Source organism: Polypterus senegalus, chromosome 7, assembly GCF_016835505.1.
Source record: "Polypterus senegalus isolate Bchr_013 chromosome 7, ASM1683550v1, whole genome shotgun sequence".
In the NCBI taxonomy this organism is placed as follows: Eukaryota; Metazoa; Chordata; class Cladistia; order Polypteriformes; family Polypteridae; genus Polypterus; species Polypterus senegalus.
The window spans coordinates 120,401,299-120,421,262 of NC_053160.1; the positions used below are offsets into that span (position 1 = coordinate 120,401,299).

At 39.3% G+C, this 19,964-nt stretch overlaps 1 protein-coding gene across 3 annotated transcripts in view; it reads left to right on the forward strand.

Annotated features, from left to right (window-relative positions):
• The window catches only part of aimp1a (aminoacyl tRNA synthetase complex interacting multifunctional protein 1a), a 105,253-nt gene that overhangs the window by 13,573 nt on the left and 71,716 nt on the right, over nt 1-19,964 (forward strand). For 2 of the 3 annotated variants that reach the window (XM_039759211.1, XM_039759212.1), the window contains exon 2: nt 19,392-19,525. In XM_039759211.1, the coding sequence (XP_039615145.1) occupies nt 19,392-19,525 (134 nt within the window). Of the gene's footprint in view, nt 1-1,916; nt 1,937-19,391; nt 19,526-19,964 lie in introns of those variants that run through there. The other variant, XM_039759213.1, reaches the window with a different exon arrangement.

Genomic DNA, 19,964 nt, shown 5'->3' on the forward strand with positions numbered 1-19,964 from the left:
AGACACATTGGCATGAAATAACTCCTCAGTAATGTCTGCTTTGTGCACTGCTTGAGATCCTTAAGCGAATCAGAGCCTGGAAGCATAGCAGAAACAAGCTGACGTTTAAACTTAAAAGTTTAGATCGATAATAAGATCAGTAGCTACTGTCCCCAGACAATGTCTGTTTCCATTCTTTTTATTTAGCAGGTGAATTGAGATGGCTTATTGCAATGACGGGTGTTATATATGTGCGGTCATTTTGTATTAAAATTTATAAATGTTATCTTGATGATCTTTGAATCTGTTTAGATTATAGAGAATGTCAGATATACAGCTTTATTGCTTTGTGAACAGCGGTTAGGAATAGGATAATAATACAGTGGAACCTCTAGATACGATCACCTCTGTATACGAGAAATTCAAGATAAGAGGAAAGTATGAGCGAAAAATTCGGATCTAAATACGAGCATTGGCTTGCATAACGAGCCTTGAGCCAGGCTGTGGTTATGCGTGATGAGTTTCCCGATCCGCCACGACTCGAGGATTCACCCAAGCTGATGCTGCCAGCCCGTTAGCTCACTCAGTGTTCCTTGTTCTCTCGTAGCGTGAGGATGTACGCGTTTGTGCGCTTGTGATTTCATTGTTTCGCTGTAGCAGTTCACTGTATAAGCGTATCCAAAAATGTCGCGGACATGCAGACGGAGAATAGGAGACGATTGCCCTCAAGAGGAGAGAGATAGGCGTGCGCGAGCGAGCGAGATAAGGAGAGAGAGATGCGCACGAGAAAGAAGAACCATCAGCTCAGTTATGCTCAGCAGACAAAGTGTATCCATACTACTTGTATTGCAAGACATCGCTCGTTTTATCAAGTCAAAATTAATTAAAAAATTTAGCTCGTCTTGCAAAACACTCGTAAAATAAGTTACTTGCAAACCGAGGTTCCACTTGTATATATTATTTATCAGTGTTATTTGTTAGGAAAATTTTTATGTTGATATTTTTGGGGGTGCGGAATGGATTAACTGGATTTCCATTATTTTCAATGGGGAAGTTTGTTCTACAGTAGATACGGGAAATTCGCTATACAAGCTCAGTGCTGGAGCGAATTAAACTCGTATCTCGAGGTTCCACTGTATATCAATTAATGAAATAATATCTGTGTGATTTTTATAATAGCAAATTGTAATAAACAAAAATCTGCTAAAAAAGCCACCACTTCAAATATATCATATATACTTCAGATATATTCAGTCACAATAAAACTGATAACGAATCGAATCAGGGCATCAGTGCCGATACCCAGTCCCAGGCAACATTTCAGAAACTGTTCTATGTCAGATAAAATCGATATTGATTTGAATCGAGACATCAGTGCCAATACCCAGCCCAATTTATCATAATCTTTTTGCAGCTGTCTCAAAGTCATTATTCTTGCCAAACTCCCACCTTCCACATCCTTTCGTTCTGGCAATTGCTTCAGCTGTTACCTTTTAGCCATGTTGATGTTTCTTGGATAAAAGTGTAGAACCCTTCTGTTAATATTGCACAGAAGGTCTTTTCTTCAGTTGGACAGTTTCCCTAAACACTGCGTTCTTAGTGGTTACCACCTGCTTTTTCCAGCTGACAGTTCAGTTAAATATTTATATAAATCAACGTGCCTGATTAATTCTGCATAAAGTTTAATCTTCATTGAAGTCACTCTCAACCTTGGCAAGTTATTAACTTGCACAGATTTATACATTATCATTGAGCACTGCTGATCTTGGCTGAGATTTCTATACGTTATTTTTGTAAAATATGCTGCAGAAATAGCAAATGGCAATAGATTTCACAGCTTCACCATCTCATTTCAACAATGAATGTTACTTTAAAGTAAAATTCATGATTATTATCTTTTATGTGTTTTTTTTTTTCAGTTTAATTTGCAATCTTATTAAAGAAGCTGTCAACAGAGGTGAGGAGATGTGCAGGTTTATCATTTTCCTTAAAAGTGTTTTGTCTGTTGATCTATTTTAATTTATTCTGTTTTTTAAAGAGAAGAAAAAACAGCAGTTTTTATCTTATAATATGGATTTCAGCCTTTTTGATGTTTGTAATTTCCACTTTGAAACTGTATTTGTTTTTTATCTAGGGCTAATTACTATATTCCAGTGCCAATGCAGACTTGTTCTTTGTCTGTTTTTTTTTCTTCTTTCCCAAATAAAATGCTTTTCCTTCTTTGTCATTTAGGGAATCTGTCCAATAGTTACAAGTCACAAGTAAAACAAATGTGGAAACTGTGAAACAACTGTTTGTGTATGGAGGTTTAGTATCTTCTTGAAAAGGTGTAAATTATTGTTATTAAATAACATCAAATCATGATATGGTGAAATTGTATTTTTATGCTGATGTTACTAAAGAAATGAACAGGATTACATTGTGCTCCACAATTGAAGTCTGCTTGAAATAGGAAAGAAATATTTGTTGATACGAAAAAATCCTGCTTGATTAAAAATTGTCATTTTTTTTTAAATTTTTAGTTTAGCATGTGGTCTCTTATGCTTTGTGTATTGTGTACTTAAGTAAACCATTATATGGGTTGGAAATTGATCTGACTTTAAAATGTATGTGAACCCTTAACCTAGAACCTTCTTCAGCTTAAGTTCTTCAAAAGTAGTATTTGTTGATACAGTTCTGAAATTTTTCTGACACCAAGCTGTTCAATCCTAGAGAAAACAAAGAACCCCCAAATTGTAGTGCTACATTTATCATTGTTTAGAATAAGATTTTTATGTTGTCCATTGTTTTCCCTGTAGTGAACATGAGCAGAATGTTTGGCAAATTCAGTAGGTTTCTGCACATGCTTTACTGTTAACCTAGAGTTCTTTATCACATTCATCTGCATTGCATACTGTGCTTTTGCTGGGATCTTTATAGGATGATCATTTACAGGGAATCGGAGCAAGAATACTGCATTTCTTCCATTTGTAAGAAGTAGATCTTATTGTCAACAGTCAGGCCTTTAAAAATGCTTTTGTGGCCTGGACCAGGTCGGTGCATCTCTGCAATCATTCTAAAGTCGTCTTTTAATCGGTGCTTGTAGTATATGAACAGAAAGAACTCTGTTGAGAAGAACAGGCTCTGTCAATAACTAAACTTAGTGTGCCATTTTCATTTAAACTCTCTTTATTCTTATTAGCTTTTGGAAATGTCACTAGAGTCTTATGGTCATGTGTATCTGATGTGACTTGTAAACTTAGCCTCCAGTAAGCTGGTTTCTGACTTTTGATATTATAGCTAGTAGATGGAATTTTTTTTGGGAACAGCAGCATCAGACTTGGCACTTACTTGCATTAAATTGGATCAGGTCAATTTTCATCAAAACTCTAGATTTAAGTGTTTTTTTAAATTGGTACAGTGCCTTGGAACAAGAGTATTTTGCAGGTATTAGAAAAAATACAGTGCTCTTTGGATCTCAAAGTAGAAACCCTTCTGTAAGAGAGACTACTTTTTTCCATCATCTCTCAAAAAATGGCAAACAAATTAATAAATAATGGAGTCAAAATATTTAGGAGATAAAAAAAAAAACGTTCAGGCTAGTTTCTTAATTTTGAAAAGCATTCCCATGATGCTGCCACTACTGCATTTTACAGTGTGGATGTGCAATGTTAGATGTTCGCTACGCTTACTGGTCATCAGAACACAAATCTCTAAAGAATTTTACAAAATAAAATGTGAAAACAGGTTTGGGTGAGTCAAAATTATGTTAACATTTGAATGGCAGAAACAATTTATTCACAAAACATCACATGTGCAAGATGATTTACAGGAATGTCTCAACCTGGACACCATCATGTTCAACACACAAAAACCAATGAGCAACAGTACCATTTAAAGGCCGGACATGCACATCGCGGGGAATAGATAATACCACAGTCTGTATTCTGTCCTTCAGGTCATTGATATCATGAACTTTCCTGCTATACACTCACTCCTTCACCATGCCCCATAACCAGAAATCACAGGGTGTCAAATCAGGGGAGTGTGGAGGACATGGCAATGGTCCACCTCGACCTATCCATCGAACCTGGAAAGGTGTGGTCAAGATAAAAATAATCCATTAGCGTTAACATAATTTTGACTCACCCTATATGTATGCGCATTTAGACACAGTATAGTGGGATTTCACATAGAGTGCAGTATCCTTGGACAGAATCTTATATTGCCCCTAAAATACCTGCAAACATTGTTAACTGTATACCCATTAATATGTACATTCTGTACTTGTTTCACATGTGAACGTGCATCAGTAGTTTTAAATACTACTTGCTCTTGTCCAATAAGCCTGTGAACCAGCATCTCTGGCAACATTTACAAAGCTAAAATTGAGGCAGTTCAGTATAGCCTGATCTAGAGCAGATTGTTTTACAACAGTGACTATTGGAAATGTCTATCTCTATACGTGATGATAAGATAGAATCGGAAATTAAGACAGAGCAACTACACTGCTCACAAAAATTAAAGGAACACTTTTTTATTGGGCCTGGCATGAAATCAATTAAACCTGTCTGATAATTTTCTGGTTGGTTAAGCAGCTGAGGTCATTGTTAATCACTTTCAGCTGTATTGGTGTTCATGGACTTAACGACAGGTGCACTAAAGTGGCAACAATTAGAAAACCCTCAAAACAGGACTGGTTTTACATGTGGAGGTCATTTCAAGTTTCTCCCTCTTGATCTTTTTTGGCTGGTTTTCCACTCGTGCTAGTTTTGGCTTGAGTAATTATCTCTACTGGCAGTATGAGGCGATTCCTTAACCCTACAGAAGTTGCACAGGTTGTCCAACTTCTCCAGGATGGCACATCCACACGTGCTGCAGCAAGAAGGTTTAATGTGTCTCCCAGCACAATCTCCAGAACATGGAGGAGATTTCAGGAGACTGGCTGTTATTCTCGGAGAGCTGGACAGGGCCGTAGAAGGTCCTCAACCCATCAGCAGGACCGATACCTGCTCCTTTGTGCAAGGCGGAACAGGCTGAGCACTGCTCGTGCCCTACAGAATGACCTCCAGAGGGCCACTGGTGTGAATGTCTCTACCCAAACAATCAGGAACAGACTTCATGAAGATGGCCTGAGGGCCCGACGTCCTGTAGTAGGCCCTGTGCTCACTGCCCAGCACCGTGGAGCTCGACTGGCATTTGCTCAAGAACACCAGAATTGGCAAGTCCGCCACTGGCGCCTGTACTTTTACAGGCGAGCAGGTTCACCCTGAGCAGCTGTGATAGGCGTGAAAGAGTCTGGAGAAGACAAGGAGAACGATATGCTGCCTGCAACGTCGTTCAACATGACAGGTTTGGTGGTGGGTCAGTGATGGTCTGGGGAGGCATATCCATGGAGGGACGCACAGACATCTACTGCGTAGGAAATGGTGCTCTGACTGCCATAAGGTATCGAGATGAAATCCTTGAACCCATTGTCAGACCCTACGCTGGTGCAGTAGGTCCTGGTTTCCTCCTAATGCACGACAATGCCCGGCCTCATGTGGCAAGAGTATGCAGGCAGTACCTGGAGGATGAAGGAATTGAAACAATTGAATGGCCTTCACGATCCCCTGACTTAAACCCAATAGAACATCTGTGGGACATTATGTTTCGGTCCATTAGGGGCCGCCAGGTTGCTCCTCAGACTGTACAACAGCTCAGGGATGCCCTCATACAGATCTGGGAGGAAATGCCACAAGACACCATCCGTCGTCTCATTAGGAGCATGCCCGACATTGTCAAGCATGCATACAAGCTCGTGGGGGCCACACAAGATACTGAAAAGCATTTTGAGTAGCAGAAATTAAGTTTTTGAAAAAATGGACTAGCCTGCCACATCTTCATTTCACTCTGATTTTAGGGTGTCTACACAATTGAGCCCTCTGTAGGCAGAAAACTTTTATTTCCATTAAAAGACTTGGCATCCTTTTGTTCCTAAGACTTTGCCCTGTCGTTATTTGTATAGATATCCAACTTCATATTGAGATCTGATGTATCTAATGTGTTTCTTTAAAGTGTTCCTTTAATTTTTGTGAGCAGTGTATATATGGGTCTTTAAATATGACAGGTGGGAACATGAGAGGCTCAATAGGGAGTGATAAAGGGAGTAACAGCAGGCGTACAAATGCCTTGTTCACACACTATGGCAAGACAGTGTGAATATACCCATGTGACTCTCTGAAATACCAGTGAGTGTGACTGAATGACAGTACAACAGGGAACATATCTTTGTTTTGGGCCACTGCACATTCCTGTGAGTGAATTATAGCAACATTAGGTTAGATTCATTTAACATGATTGTGGATGAGAGGGGGTCCTTGGTGGGCAGTTATTTCTTTATAAGGGCCTGTTTATACTTCATGCTCAGATCATGTTTGAGCATGCTTTCATTTGACACATCCTCTGAGCATATCCTCAGAAATTGACACGTGTGTGAGTTGTAGTAAAAGCAAAAAATCAGAATATGACGTCAGAGTCTTTATTTACTATCAACATGTGACAGCAAGCCACCTTGCAGATTCTTTAGGATCAATGTGCGTGCTTCAATGTTTGAATGTTTTGATGTGGTGAAGCAAAATGGCAACATACAAATACATTCTTGGTGCATTTATATTCGAGCGTCACATATTCCCCATCGTAATGACGTGATACAATTTTTAAAAAAGCAGGGACACAGTGAAAATGTCTGTTATGTGATTTAAAGTAGAAATTTTGGCTTGAAATGTACACTTTAATCTCATAGTTTATTTTGGCATTAAAGTAAACCATCATTAACATCTTAAAACCTATCCATTTGTTAATCACTACATGCTTTTGGGGCTTCCTCCTGAACTGACCACAGCGACAATAAGCAACTGCCACACAGAACACATTACATGTATGATATTTCAGCTTTCTGCACATTTTGAATCCTTAGATTTATACTTGATATCACTTTCATGATGAAATGCATTAAAGTATGTATTTTACATTTTACAGATAAATCCTCAACTTCATTTAAATATTGACTACTGTTAATAATTACACAGGAGAGAGCGACATGGTGGCAGAGTAGTAGTGCTGCTGCCTGTCAGGGAATCACATCCCTGGTGTTCCCTGCTTGGAATTTGCATGTTTTCGTGGTGGATTTCCACAATGTGCTTTGGTTTCCTTCCAAAGACATGCAGGTTTGGGGATTTGGTGACGCTAAAATGATGCTAGTGTGTTTGTGTGTGTGTGCTTGTATTCACCTTGTGATGAGCTGATGCCATGTCCAGGGATTGTTTCTGCTTCGCACCTGATGCTTACTGGATGGAAGGGGTGTGTCCTTGGATTGATGGATGTACTCATTAAACATCCATCCTTTTTCAGAGATTTTCTGGCAAGGTGTCCTAGGAATTTAATGGATGTTTCGGGCAATTCACAAAACAGTGAAACTGAACGTTTTCTCACCACGATGAAATCTCACACTGCCACCTGGTGGCATCTTCCAGATTTATGTAAAGTAGGCACGCAAGTATAAACGGTACACTGCTTGCGTAGCAGAAGCGTCTGCGAGAGCACGTGTCACATAGTGTGAGGCATAAACCTGGCCTTATGCTGCCACCAAAAAGCACAAAACTACATTAATGACTGAGACAGGTCAACAGAAAGAGAAGTTCCTCTTTAGCAGTATAAGAAAAAAAGCATGTCACCATGTGCAGTGCCAAGTTTAATTTTTACACATTTTATTGCATTTTACATTTGCTTCCCACTGCCAATTCATGTAATTTGAGGCTTTATTACATATATATAGTGTGTATGTGTGTGTATATACTGTATGTACTTGTATGTGTATATACAGTATATAAAGCACAGTTGACTGACTCATTCACTCACTTATCAATCCATCCATCCTCTTCCGCTTATCCGAGGTCGGGTCGCGGGGGCAGCAGCTTAAGCAGAGAGGCCCAGACTTCCCTCTCCCTGGCCACTTCTTCCAGCTCTTCCGGGAGAATCCCAAGGCGTTCCCAGGCCAGCCGGGAGACATAGTCCCTCCAGCGTGTCCTGGATCTTCCCCAGGGCCTCCTCCCGGTTGGACGTGCCCGGAACACATCACCAGGGAGGCGTCCAGGAGGCATCCTGATCAGATGCCCAAGCCACCTCATCTGACTCCTCTCGATGCGGAGGAGCAGCGGCTCTACTCTGAGCCCCTCCCGGATGACTGAGCTTCTCACCCTATCTTTAAGGGAAAGCCCAGACACCCTGCGGAGGAAACTCACTTATCAACAAAAACACAATTTTCCACCCAGTTTTTCAAGTGAGCAAAATAATTGGAACATGACAAGCTGACAGGTGTTTCTTGTTACCTAGGTGTGTCATATAAGATGAATGTGTTATCATTATGTAGCCCTTAATTTCTTCTCTCAGTTTAACTTTTGCCTTTGACCTGTGAAGACTGCATGTGTAGTTAAGAAGTTTAGACTTCAGTTTGTAGGGGTTGCCCGATCCAATCAAATTGTTGGTGGTGCTGTACACCTTATTCCTCTTAACAATGCTCTAAACGATACTCAGAAGAATATACAGTATATTCTTGTATCCTCCTACCTTGTAGTTTTCTACAACTTCATCCTGGAGCCCTATTAGAAAGACGTTTTCCCAACCATGGTGAATTATTGAGTTTGCATTGCACTTCTAGCAATAGAATCATTAAGGATCAATCTTTTTTTTTTCTTTTTTTTCCCTGAAATAATCAGAACCACTATCATTGATGTCAGGTGGGAGCCAATTAGCCTGATGTGTGATCTGGAAGGTCATTGTTCATAAATGAGCAAGTTGGTAATGGTTATTCAGAGGGACTGATCGCTTAATCAGAACAGTATATTTCACTAATTAAATATTAATAATAAGGTTGACAGACGAGATTAGACAGAAGTCCCTGTGGACTATGATCTTTGCTGATGACATTGTGATCTGTAGCGATAGTAGGGTGCAGGTTGAGGAGACTCTAGAGAGGAGAGGAAAGAAGGTCAGTAGGAACAAGACAGAATACATGTGTGCAAATGAGAGGGAGGTCAGTGGAATGGTGAGGAAGCAGGGAGTAGAGTGGGCGAAGGTGGATGAGTTTAAATACTTGGAATCAGCAGTACAGAGTAATGAAGATTATGAAAGAGAGGTAAAGAAGAGAGTGCTGGCAGGGTGGAATGGGTGGAGAAGGGTGTCCGGAGTAATTTGTGACAGACGGGTATCAGCAAGAGTGAAAGGGAAAGTCTACAGGACGGTAGTGAGACCAGCTATGTTATATGGGTTGGAGACGGTGGCATTGACCAGAAAGCAGGAGACAGAGCTGGAGGTAGCAGAGTTAAAGATGCTAAGATTTGCACTGGGTGTGACAAGGATGGATAGGATTAGAATGAGTACATTAAAGGGTCAGCTCAAGTTGGATGGTTGGGAGACAAAGTCAGAGAGGCGAGATTGCATTGGTTTGGACATGTTCAGAGTCGAGATGCTGGGTATATTGGGAGAATTATGCTAAGGATAGAGCTGCCAGGGAAGAGGAAAAGAGGAAGGCCTAAGCGAAGGTTTGTGGATGTGGTGAGAGAGAACATGCAGTCGATGGGTTTAACAGGACAAGATGCAGAGGACAGAAAGATGTGGAAGAAGATGATCCGTTGTGGCAACCCCTAATGGGAGCAGCCGAAAGAAGTACAGTGGAACCTCGGTTCACGACCATAATTCGTTGTGAACCGAAGCAACTTCCCCCATAGGATTGTATGTAAATACAATTAATCCGTTCCAGACCATACAAACTATATGTAAATATATATACTCAGCAAAAAAAGAAACGTGCCTTTTTCAGGACTGTGTATTTCAACAATAATGTTTTAAAAATCCAAATAACTTTACAGATCTTCATTGTAAAGGGTTTAAACAATGTTTTCCATGCATGTTCAACTAACCATAATCAATTAATTAACATGCACCTGTGGAATGGTCGTTAAGACCTTAACAGCTTACAGAAAGTAGGCATTTAAGGTCACAGTTCTAAAAACGCAGGACACTAAAGAGACTTGTCTCCCGACTGTGAAAAACACCCAAAGAAAGATGCCCAGGGTCCCTGCTCATCTGCGTGAACGTGCATTAGGCATGCTGCAGGGAGGCATGAGGACTGCTGATGTGGCTAGGGCAATAAATTGCCATGTCCGCACTGTGAGACGCCTAAGACAGCGCTACAGGGAGACAGGAAGGACAGCTGATCATCCTCGCAGTGGAAGACCACGTGTAACAACACCTGCACAGGATCGTTACATTCGAATATCACACCTGTGTGACAGGTACAGAATGGCCACAACAACTGCCCGAGTCACACCAGGAACACACAATCCCTCCATCAGTCGTCAGACTGTCCGCAATAGCCTGAGAGAGGCTGGACTGAGGGCTTGTAGGCCTGTTGTAAGGCAGGTCCTTTCCAGACATCACCAGCAACAACACTGCTTATGGGCACAAACCCACCTTCGCTGGACCAGACAGGAGTGGCAAAAAGTGCTCTTCACTGATGAGTCACGGTTTTGTCTCACGAGGGGTGATGGACGGATTTGTGTTTATCGTCGAAAGAATTGAGCACGTCTGGGACCTGTTGGATCGCAGGGTGAGGGCTAGGGCCATTCCCCCCAGAAATGTCCAGGAACTTGCAGGTGCCTTGGTGGAAAAGTGGGGTAACATCTCACAGCAAGAACTAACAAATCTGATCCAGTCCATGAAGAGGTAATGCACTGCAGTACTTCAAGCAGCTGGTGGCCACACCAGATACTGACTGGTACTTTTGATTTTGAGCCTCCCTTCATTCAGGGACACATTGTGAAACATTTTTAGTTTATGTCTTATGGTGTTGACTCTTTTAGTGTTCATACAAATATTTACACATTAAGTTTACTGAAAGTAAAAACAGTTGAAAGTCAGAGGACGTTTCTTTTTTTGCTGAGTATATATATTTTAAGTTTTTAAGCACAGATACAGTTAATTAAACCATAGAATGCACAGCATAATAGTAAACTAAATGTAAAAACATTGAGTAACACTGAGAAAACCTTGAACAACAGAGAAAACTAACACTGCAATAGTTCACGCTACCAACCGCTGGCTAAAAACACTTTTTTTTTTTTTTTTTTGAGTTTTAAGCAAAGGGAAAAAAATGAACATTCGCAAAAATCCGTAATTTAATAAACCACCAAGAAAAGTAACATTGCAACAGTGCACATTACGAACCTGTCACTGTAAACAGAAGTGAAAACAAAATCAAGCCCATTGCATTCTTTAACTGCCTTCCTACCTTATGCGTCCAGCTCTCTCTCGTGCTGTCTATGTGTGTGCGTCTCTCTCTCGCGCTGTCTGTGTGTGTGCGTCTCTCTCTCGTGCTGTCTGTGTGTGTGCGTCTCTCTCTCGTGCTGTCTGTGTGTGTGCGTCTCTCTTGCCGCTGCCTGTGTGTGTGTGTGTGTGTGTGTGTCTGTCTGTCTCTCTCTCTCTCGCATGCCTGTGTGTTTGTCTTTCTCGTGTGTGTTGCGCTCTCTCGCTCTCTCTCTCTTGCTCGCTGCACAGGAAATACACAGGGAGAGACTGAACACATACAAACCGAAAGGGAAACTGGCTTGTTCGCATACAGAGTGTGTGGTTGTGAACCGAGGCAAAAGTTTGGCAAACTTTTTGGTCGTAAACCGATTTGTACGTGTACCGAGACGTTCGTGAATCGAGGTTCCACTGTAGTAGTTCAGGATTTTAGTTTTCACTTTGATGTTTAGGATTATAATGTATAAATGCAGCTGGTCAAAGTTATACTTTTTTTTTGGCTATCTTTGATATTTTTGTACTTGTGCACATTTTCATGGGTTGGACTTGTTATCTCTTTTGAATTTTTTTGTGTTTTTTTTTTGTTTCCACTGACACACAACAGTTGGAAATGATCAATTAGCTTTGAGAGTGAACATTTTTGATGTTATTTTTTCTATGTCTCTCCAACCCAGTTTTTGTTCTATTTTTCATCTTATCCTTCCTTCCACCTATCCATACAGCTATGTCAGTGTTCTCCCTAGCGTCTTTTTACCAGGCATTCCGCCCGGCTGTCATCTCGTATGACATTGTGAGATGACAGCCGCAGATCTGCAGACACAGGAAGATCTAATGATCTGCAGAGATGGCAAGGGACGAGCGGGCGGGTGGGCAAATACTAATAAAGCTAATAGCAGGTGTCGAGGCGGAACAAAGAGTATGGGGAGGTGGGCGTTTCGAGAGCAGACTGTACTTGGTAATAGTGGGGGTGTAGCAGCTTAATACAGTAGCAAGGAGTATGGAGAGGTGGGCGGACGAGAGGGGGCTGTACATGCTAATAGTGGGAATGGAGCGGCGGTTCACAAGCAAAGAGGATGTGGAGGTGGGCAGGCAAGAGGAGGTCTGATAAAATAAAAAAAAAAAGTCTAGTTGAACCAGCCTGGCAGATATCAGACAAAGGGCGTCAAGAAGTGATGTCTCTGTTCTTAGCGTCCGCACAATCTGTATAGTGCGACTTATAATTATATTATACTAGCAGAATACCCGCACTTCACAGTGGAGAAGTAGTGTGTTAAAGAAGTTATGAAAGAGAAAAGGAAAAATTTTAAAAATAACGTCACTTGATTGTTAATGTAATTGTTTTGTCATTGATATGAGTGTTGTTGTCATATCTATTTATATATATACAGTATATATATATATATATATATATATATACTAGCATAATACCCGCGCTTCGCAGCAGAGAAGTAGTGTGTTAAAGAAGGAAAGAGAAAGAAAAGGAAACATTTTGAAAATAACGTAACATGATTGTCAATGTAATTGTTTTGTCACTGTTATGAGTGTTGTTGTCATATCTATTTATATATATATATATGTATAGCAAAATACCTGCGCTTCGCAGCGATGTCATGTGTTAAAGAAGTTATGAAAAAGAAAAGGAAACATTTTAAAAATAATGTAACATGATTGTCAAAGTAATTGTTTTGTGTATTTGGCGGCAGCGTCACAAAGTTGTTTTCGTCTAGCTGCATCAGAAAATGTACCATGATGTCTGACACGCCTCCTTTTTACTGTTTTCTCACAGCTTGGATTGCTGGTGTCATATATATATACACACACACACACACACACATGCATGCATGCATGCATGCATACATACATACATACATACATACATATATACATATATATACACATACATATCTTCATATCTACATATCTATATACATATCTACATATACACACATATATATATACATACCTATCTACATCATATATACACACACACATACACACACACACACAAATTATATATATGTGTGTATGTATGTGTGTGTGTGTGTATATATATACACATACATATACTTGTGTGTATGTTTGTATGTGTCTATATGTGTGGGTATAGGTTTGGTCACTGAGTGCAAGGGAAAAATAATAAATTATAGTCTATAAGTTATTAAACAGTAAAACATTAACGTTTTAAGAAGTACAGGTACATTGAAATTACATTTTCTATGTGAACGTTCAAATTTGTGCCTTACCGGCATTTAAAGAAAATTAGTTTTGTGTCCTCTGCAGTGTTAAGAGAGAAAGGCTTTGGTTTGGGATAAAAGGAAAAAAGGTGTAAAGAAAGGAAAGTTGCCTTTTTCTTTTATATAGTATAGAGAGATGTGTTCGCTGACGTTATGATCGCCTTTTGGGGTCAATCTACATGCTTCCGTTAGGTCAGATTATCTCAGGGCACAACGTGAGCTACCACAGCTATGCTGATGACACACAGCTGTACTTATCAATAGCTCCTGATGACCCTGATTCTATTGATTCACTAACAGAATGTCTGACTAGTATCTCAGAATGGATGAATAGTAATTTTCTCAAGTTAAATAAAGAGAAAACTGAAATTTTAGTGATCAGCAATAATGGATACAATGAGGCTATTAGAAATAAACTGGATACATTAGGATTAAAAGTCAAGACGGAGGTAAAAAGCTTAGGGGTGATTGTTGACTGTAATCTGAATTTTAAATCACATATTAATCAGATCATTAGGACAGCATTTTTTCACTTAAGAAACATAAGTAAAGTTAGACCGCTTATATCACTGAACGATGCTGAGAAATTAGTTCACGCGTTTGTTTTCAGTCGACTAGATTACTGTAATGCACTCCTCTCAGGACTACCCAAAAAAGATATAAATAGTTTTCAACTACCTTATATTCCAAATCGTAACCTCATATCCTCAAATGAGTGTCTCCTTAGAATTCCAAGAACAAAACTTAAAAGAAGTGGTGAGGCGGCCTTCTGCTGCTATGCACCTAAAATCTGGAATAGCCTGCCAATAGGGATTCGCCAGGCTGATACAGTAGAGCACTTTAAAACACTGCTGAAAACACATTACTTTAACATGGCCTTTTTATAACTTCATTTTAATCGTAATTTAACTCAATCCTGATACTCTATATGTTTAATCTCCTCAAAATAACTATTCATGGTGGCTCTAAAATCGGTAATGACCCCTACTCTCTTTTCTGTTTCTTTTTCCTGCGCCACCACCACCTATTTAAAGCTTCATGATGCTCAAACAATGATGGACGGATTAAAAGGCAGAAGTCTACGTGACCATCATCATCATCAAGCCCTTCCGTGAAAATCCTAAATCCAAAGAGGACTGTTTCATTTATATTAGGTAGAATGCCCAGAGGGGACTGGGCGGTCTCATGGTCTGGAATCCCTAGAGATTTTATTTTTTTCTCCAGCCGTCTGGAGTTTTTTTGTTTTTTCTGTCCCCCCTGGCCAATGAACCTTACTCTTATTCGATGTTAATGTTGATTTATTTTGTTTTATAATTGTGTCTTTTTATTTTTCTATTCTTTAATAAGTAAAGCACTTTGAGCTACTGTTTGTATGAAAATGTGCTATATAAATAAATGTTGTTGTTGTTGTTGTTGACAGTCGTGGTGGGTCTTGTGTAGACTGGTGAGATGTCCCGCCATTAATCGGCTGTGATGGCACTGTCAGTCCTCCACTCCTGTGCGTGTCTTCATAATCCGAGCTGAGGACCTCATAATCGTATACGTGCAAAAGAAAGTGTGAATCGCCTTAATATTATTTTGCCGTGGTGTAGAAAAGGGGTCCGTGTTTGCACTTGTCTGGGCTATAGCGCGGGGAGGATGAAAAAATTAAAAGTGCTCACTTTGACTTAAGGCAGAAGCGCAGTCAGCGTCTCAAAGGCGGCACAGCTATGCAGCGCTGGCTGCTCGACTTTTGCTGGGCAGGAGACCCCAGTTTTTGCAGACACGTTCATGATATCAAAAGTCTCAGCGCTCTTTGGAGGTCATTCATATATATATATATAGCAAAATACCGCGCCTCGCAGCGGAGAAGTAGTGTGTTAAAGAAGTAATGAAAAAGAAAAGGAAACATTTTAATAATAACGTAACATGATTGACATTGTCATGAGTGTTGCTGTCATATATATGCCTGCCTAAATAAGTCACCCTCGCTTTGCTTTTACTTTTTTACCGTTCATTTAATCATGGCTAGTGGCGGAAAAATTATAAAATGGAAGGAGGATGGCTTTACCAAAACAATTATTGATGGCGAATCGATTATTCATAAAGCTTGAATTGGTGATCTGTTTTTGTGTTAACCTCATATTTTTTCATACTTCTTCTCAAACTAAGGTGGTGCGAGGGTAAAATGAATCGGGATGCGCTGATCAATGTAATCGGTGTACCAGGAAATCATGCATTGACAAAAGCTCCCCTTTGCTTGTAATGCAAAGTGTGATTAAATGCATTATTTTTAAGCGTTATGGAGCACATGCATGAAGCTTCTCAGCTGTGCTTGTGCTAAGAAAAGGAAAGATTTTAAAAATAATGTAACACGATTGTCAATGTAACCTTTTGTAAGTAGTGCCTGGAGGATTCAGTGTGGAGAAACTCTAGAGACAACGTGTGTATTAACTTGTGGATTTTTCTGTGAGTATTTGGTGGCAGTCTGGCGAAGTTGCTTGGAAGACGGCGTTAGCTGAGCTCAGCTCAGAGCGAAATGAGATGAATGGGAGGGAGATGATGGCGTGACTCCCCACCCGCCTTAACTGTCAATCCCCACAAACACAGTCTCGAATTTGCATAAGCACACCCCTTCACCTACAATTTTAACTTAGTTACAAAGTGATCAAAACTCTCGTTTATATCCTGCGTCCTCTCATTAAACTTGTATCCCGCATTACCTGTGGGCATGTGAAATGCCAGTGGTAGCCTGTCTATGAACTTAATTTAAAGTTTAGGTTTACACCTTGCTTTCTTTCCGAGGTAGCAGCACTTATGAATATGGTAGTATATGTCACTCGCTCGCTTCTTATTGTTTCGCTGCCTTCTCAATTATATAATGCATGTTTTCTTAAGCGCTTTTGGAGGTCTTCCTGGTTTTCTCGCACTGCGTTGACAGTCAGTTCACGTGATTACGTGGGAGGCGTGATGATGTCACGAAACTCCGCCCCCCATGTCTTTCCAGCTCAACTCTATTACAGTTAATGGAGAAAAATACCTTCCAGTTATGACCATTAGGCGTAGAATTTCGAAATGAAACCTGCCCAACTTTTGTAAGTAAGCTGTAAGGAATGAGCCTGCCAAATTTCAGCCTTCTACCTACACGGGAAGTTGGAGAATTAGTGATGAGTCAGTGAGTGAGTGAGGGCTTTGCCTTTTATTAGTATAGATATCAAAATACCCAAATATATATATTTGTTTATTTATATATATATATATATATATATATATATAAATATAATACAGTTGTTCTGTGTGCAAAAATCCTTGTAGCACTCACTGTGGTTCCTGTTTAAAGTGACCCCATCTGCCGTTCTTATATTTGCTCATATTTGGACCTGCGTCCATATTGCAAAAAGTGTGCAAAAACCCTTGCAGCACATACTGTGTCCTGAGCAAAAGTTTTGTCACTGAATTACTTAGGGTTTTGTACGGAAGCATATTAGGGCCACGGTGAAGAAAAAAAAATACGGACAAAGTGAAGAAAAAAAACTATATGTCGAGAATAAAGTCGAGATGTTGACTTTATTCTCAACATTTCCACTTTAATCTTGACGCTTAAAATGAAAATAAAGTTGACATGTTGCTACATAACTTATGACAGGGTTTGAGAAAATCCAGTAAATTAAACATTCATTTTAAGATGGTTTACTTTACGATGTTCTACTTTAATGACAAACAACGAGAATAAAGTCAACATGTCTAATTTAATCACGAGATAAATGGCAAAAATACAGTAGAAATGTCAACTTTATTCTCGACATAAGTGTCAAGATTAAAGTGGAAATGTCGAGAATGTGTACCTGCTGTAGTGCAAGTGTGAATTGAATATCCAAAAGGCTATCCCTTTCCCACTCAAAAGTCTTATTGATAGGTTCTTGAAATTGACGTCACAAACTAATGAAGGTGCAGCGTCAACTCCTGATGTGGCAATTTCAGACAAAGACATTGCAGAGGCTGGTCCATCAGGGGAAGTCTTTTCAGCACACACTCTGCCAATTGATAAATCTAAGGACCGCTTATCTGGTATAAACAAACAATGGTTTAAAGATTTTGATTGGCTAATGGTCAAAGAAAATGTTATGTGGTGCTCATTGTGCATGAAATACTCAAACAGACACCCCCAATGGAGGGGTTACTTTGGGTAAACGTGCCATACACAAGAATTAGAAAAGAAAGCTTGCTGGACCATGAAAAAAGTAAAATGCACATTGAATCTTTTGCTGACCATTTAGGAAAGCGTGTACTAGAGCAAACGGGAATCGGTCAAATTGAAAGATCTGTATCTGTGTTAAATAACGTACAGAGAGATGCCTTTGTGGGAGCTTTAAGATCCATGCATTGTTTGGCAAAAAATGTGTTGCCAAATACAACGTTGTTTGAAAAGCTGTTGGAACACTGTAAAGAAATAGGTTGTCTCAATGTTGGTAAAAATACACATTACACCTCTGAAAGAATAATGTAAGAGCTGCTGTATGTCTTAGCGTCAGAAATAAAATCTAACATGCTGAAAAATATAAACACAGAAAAGTTTTTCAGTATTCTGTATGATTAAATCGCAGATATCTCAGATGTAAAACAATTATTTACATTAAATGTGTTTGCCAGGTCACTAAAGAGGTCAGAGTTAGTTTTGTATCAACCTGCAATATGATTGAACGCAAAGCAGAGACTATATAACCAACACACTAAGTGAGATTATGAACACTCTAGGCTTGAAAACTGCTAATCTGGTTAGACTAGGGTCAGATGGAACAGCTGTTATAATTGGGAAACAGAAAGGTGTGGCAAAACTGCTTAGAGATCAAACATCTGGACTCTTGGTCACCTGCCACTGTGTAAAATCACCGATTGGCCCTTGCAAGTGCCCAAGCAGCAGCTGCTGTACCCTATTTAACAAAACTGAACATCTTAAGGCAGCTATTCTATTTCTTCCAAAATTCTTTAGTTAGGATGGCTGGTTTAACGGAAATTCAAAATATTCTGAACATTCCCCAGATTAACCTGAAAATGGCCAGTGACACTAGCTGGCATTCTCATGACTTTGCCGTACAGTCACTACTACAGTGTACGATGAGTGAACTCCTTGGAGGGCCCAGATCCTGGGGACTTTGATTATGAAAAAGCTTCAGACAACTGGGCCTCTAGGAAGAAAAGAAGAATAAATATTTAACTGAAGACACCTTCTGCATATGCAAGTTGGCTTTGAAGAATATTTTTACATTTTTCTTCATTAGGTTTCCTAAGCTTTTTTTTTTCATTCCTTTCACTTTTCTTCCCGACAGCGACAATACTTGTGCCTCTTGGTTTATGTCATAACAATTGTTATTTAAAATTTTTGTTTGGATTGCACCATCCTGAATTGGATACTTCTTAAATTTAATAAAATTTATTTATAATCTGGCACAAGGGTCAAACCTTAAGAAAGGAAGTCATATTGAGCTTTGGAAAATAATAATAACTAATAAAAACAGTGCACATTTAATTTTCCCCACCACCAAATTTCCCTGTTCTGCCCCACCCGGCTACTTTTTCTTGCCAACCAGCTGGAAAAAATTTCTGGGGAGAACACTGTATGTGGTTTGATTTTTCTCAACAGGTACAATGATTTTGAATGTTTTTGTTTTTGAACCCATTTTTGTGTAAGTGCAGCACAGTAAGGAGCGGAAAATATACACTCTCTTCAATACAATAGTATTTTTATATTTCATTCCATATAATATTGTACTTTTCCACAGTTACATTTTGGATGCTGTCTTATCAAATGCTTTGAATGTCTCTGTTTGTTGCATGTACATTAGCTTATTTTTCCTTTATTTACTCAATTTGTTATAGGCGTTGGATTAATTTGGTGAGAAACATGTCTGGAAACAACCCAGTCCTGAATAGATTAGAGCAGAGGGCAACGGAAGCAGACCAAGTTATTGAGTATTTGAAGCAGCAGGTCAACCTTCTAAAAGAGAAAGCAAGTAAGAATTTAAGCTTAAGCACATTTTTCTGATTTCATTTCATGAAATATATAATATTCCAGTTTTTTGATTGTACATAATAAATCTTATCATAATTTTAAATTTGTTACTTTTAATTTTTTTTTGTTCTCAATAGTAATGTACACGCTATTTTACTGAAGAATATCATGCCAAAAATCCAGTCTGTCTTAGTCAGCGTTATGGTAGACATTGGCTTTTATCAGTTTGATTTATTCCAAGATGATTTTGCATTTTTTAGAGAGACAGATCTAACCAGTGAATAATGCAGATTTAGACCACATTTGGTCTTCCAAATGTAAATATTCAGGAATTGTATACTGATATTTTATTGAGTTGTAAATTTCATGTTGAAGCTTGCCCAGTCTGTTATTTTAAGGCCAGTAGAAAATACTAACGCAGATTGTTTGCTGCTATGCTT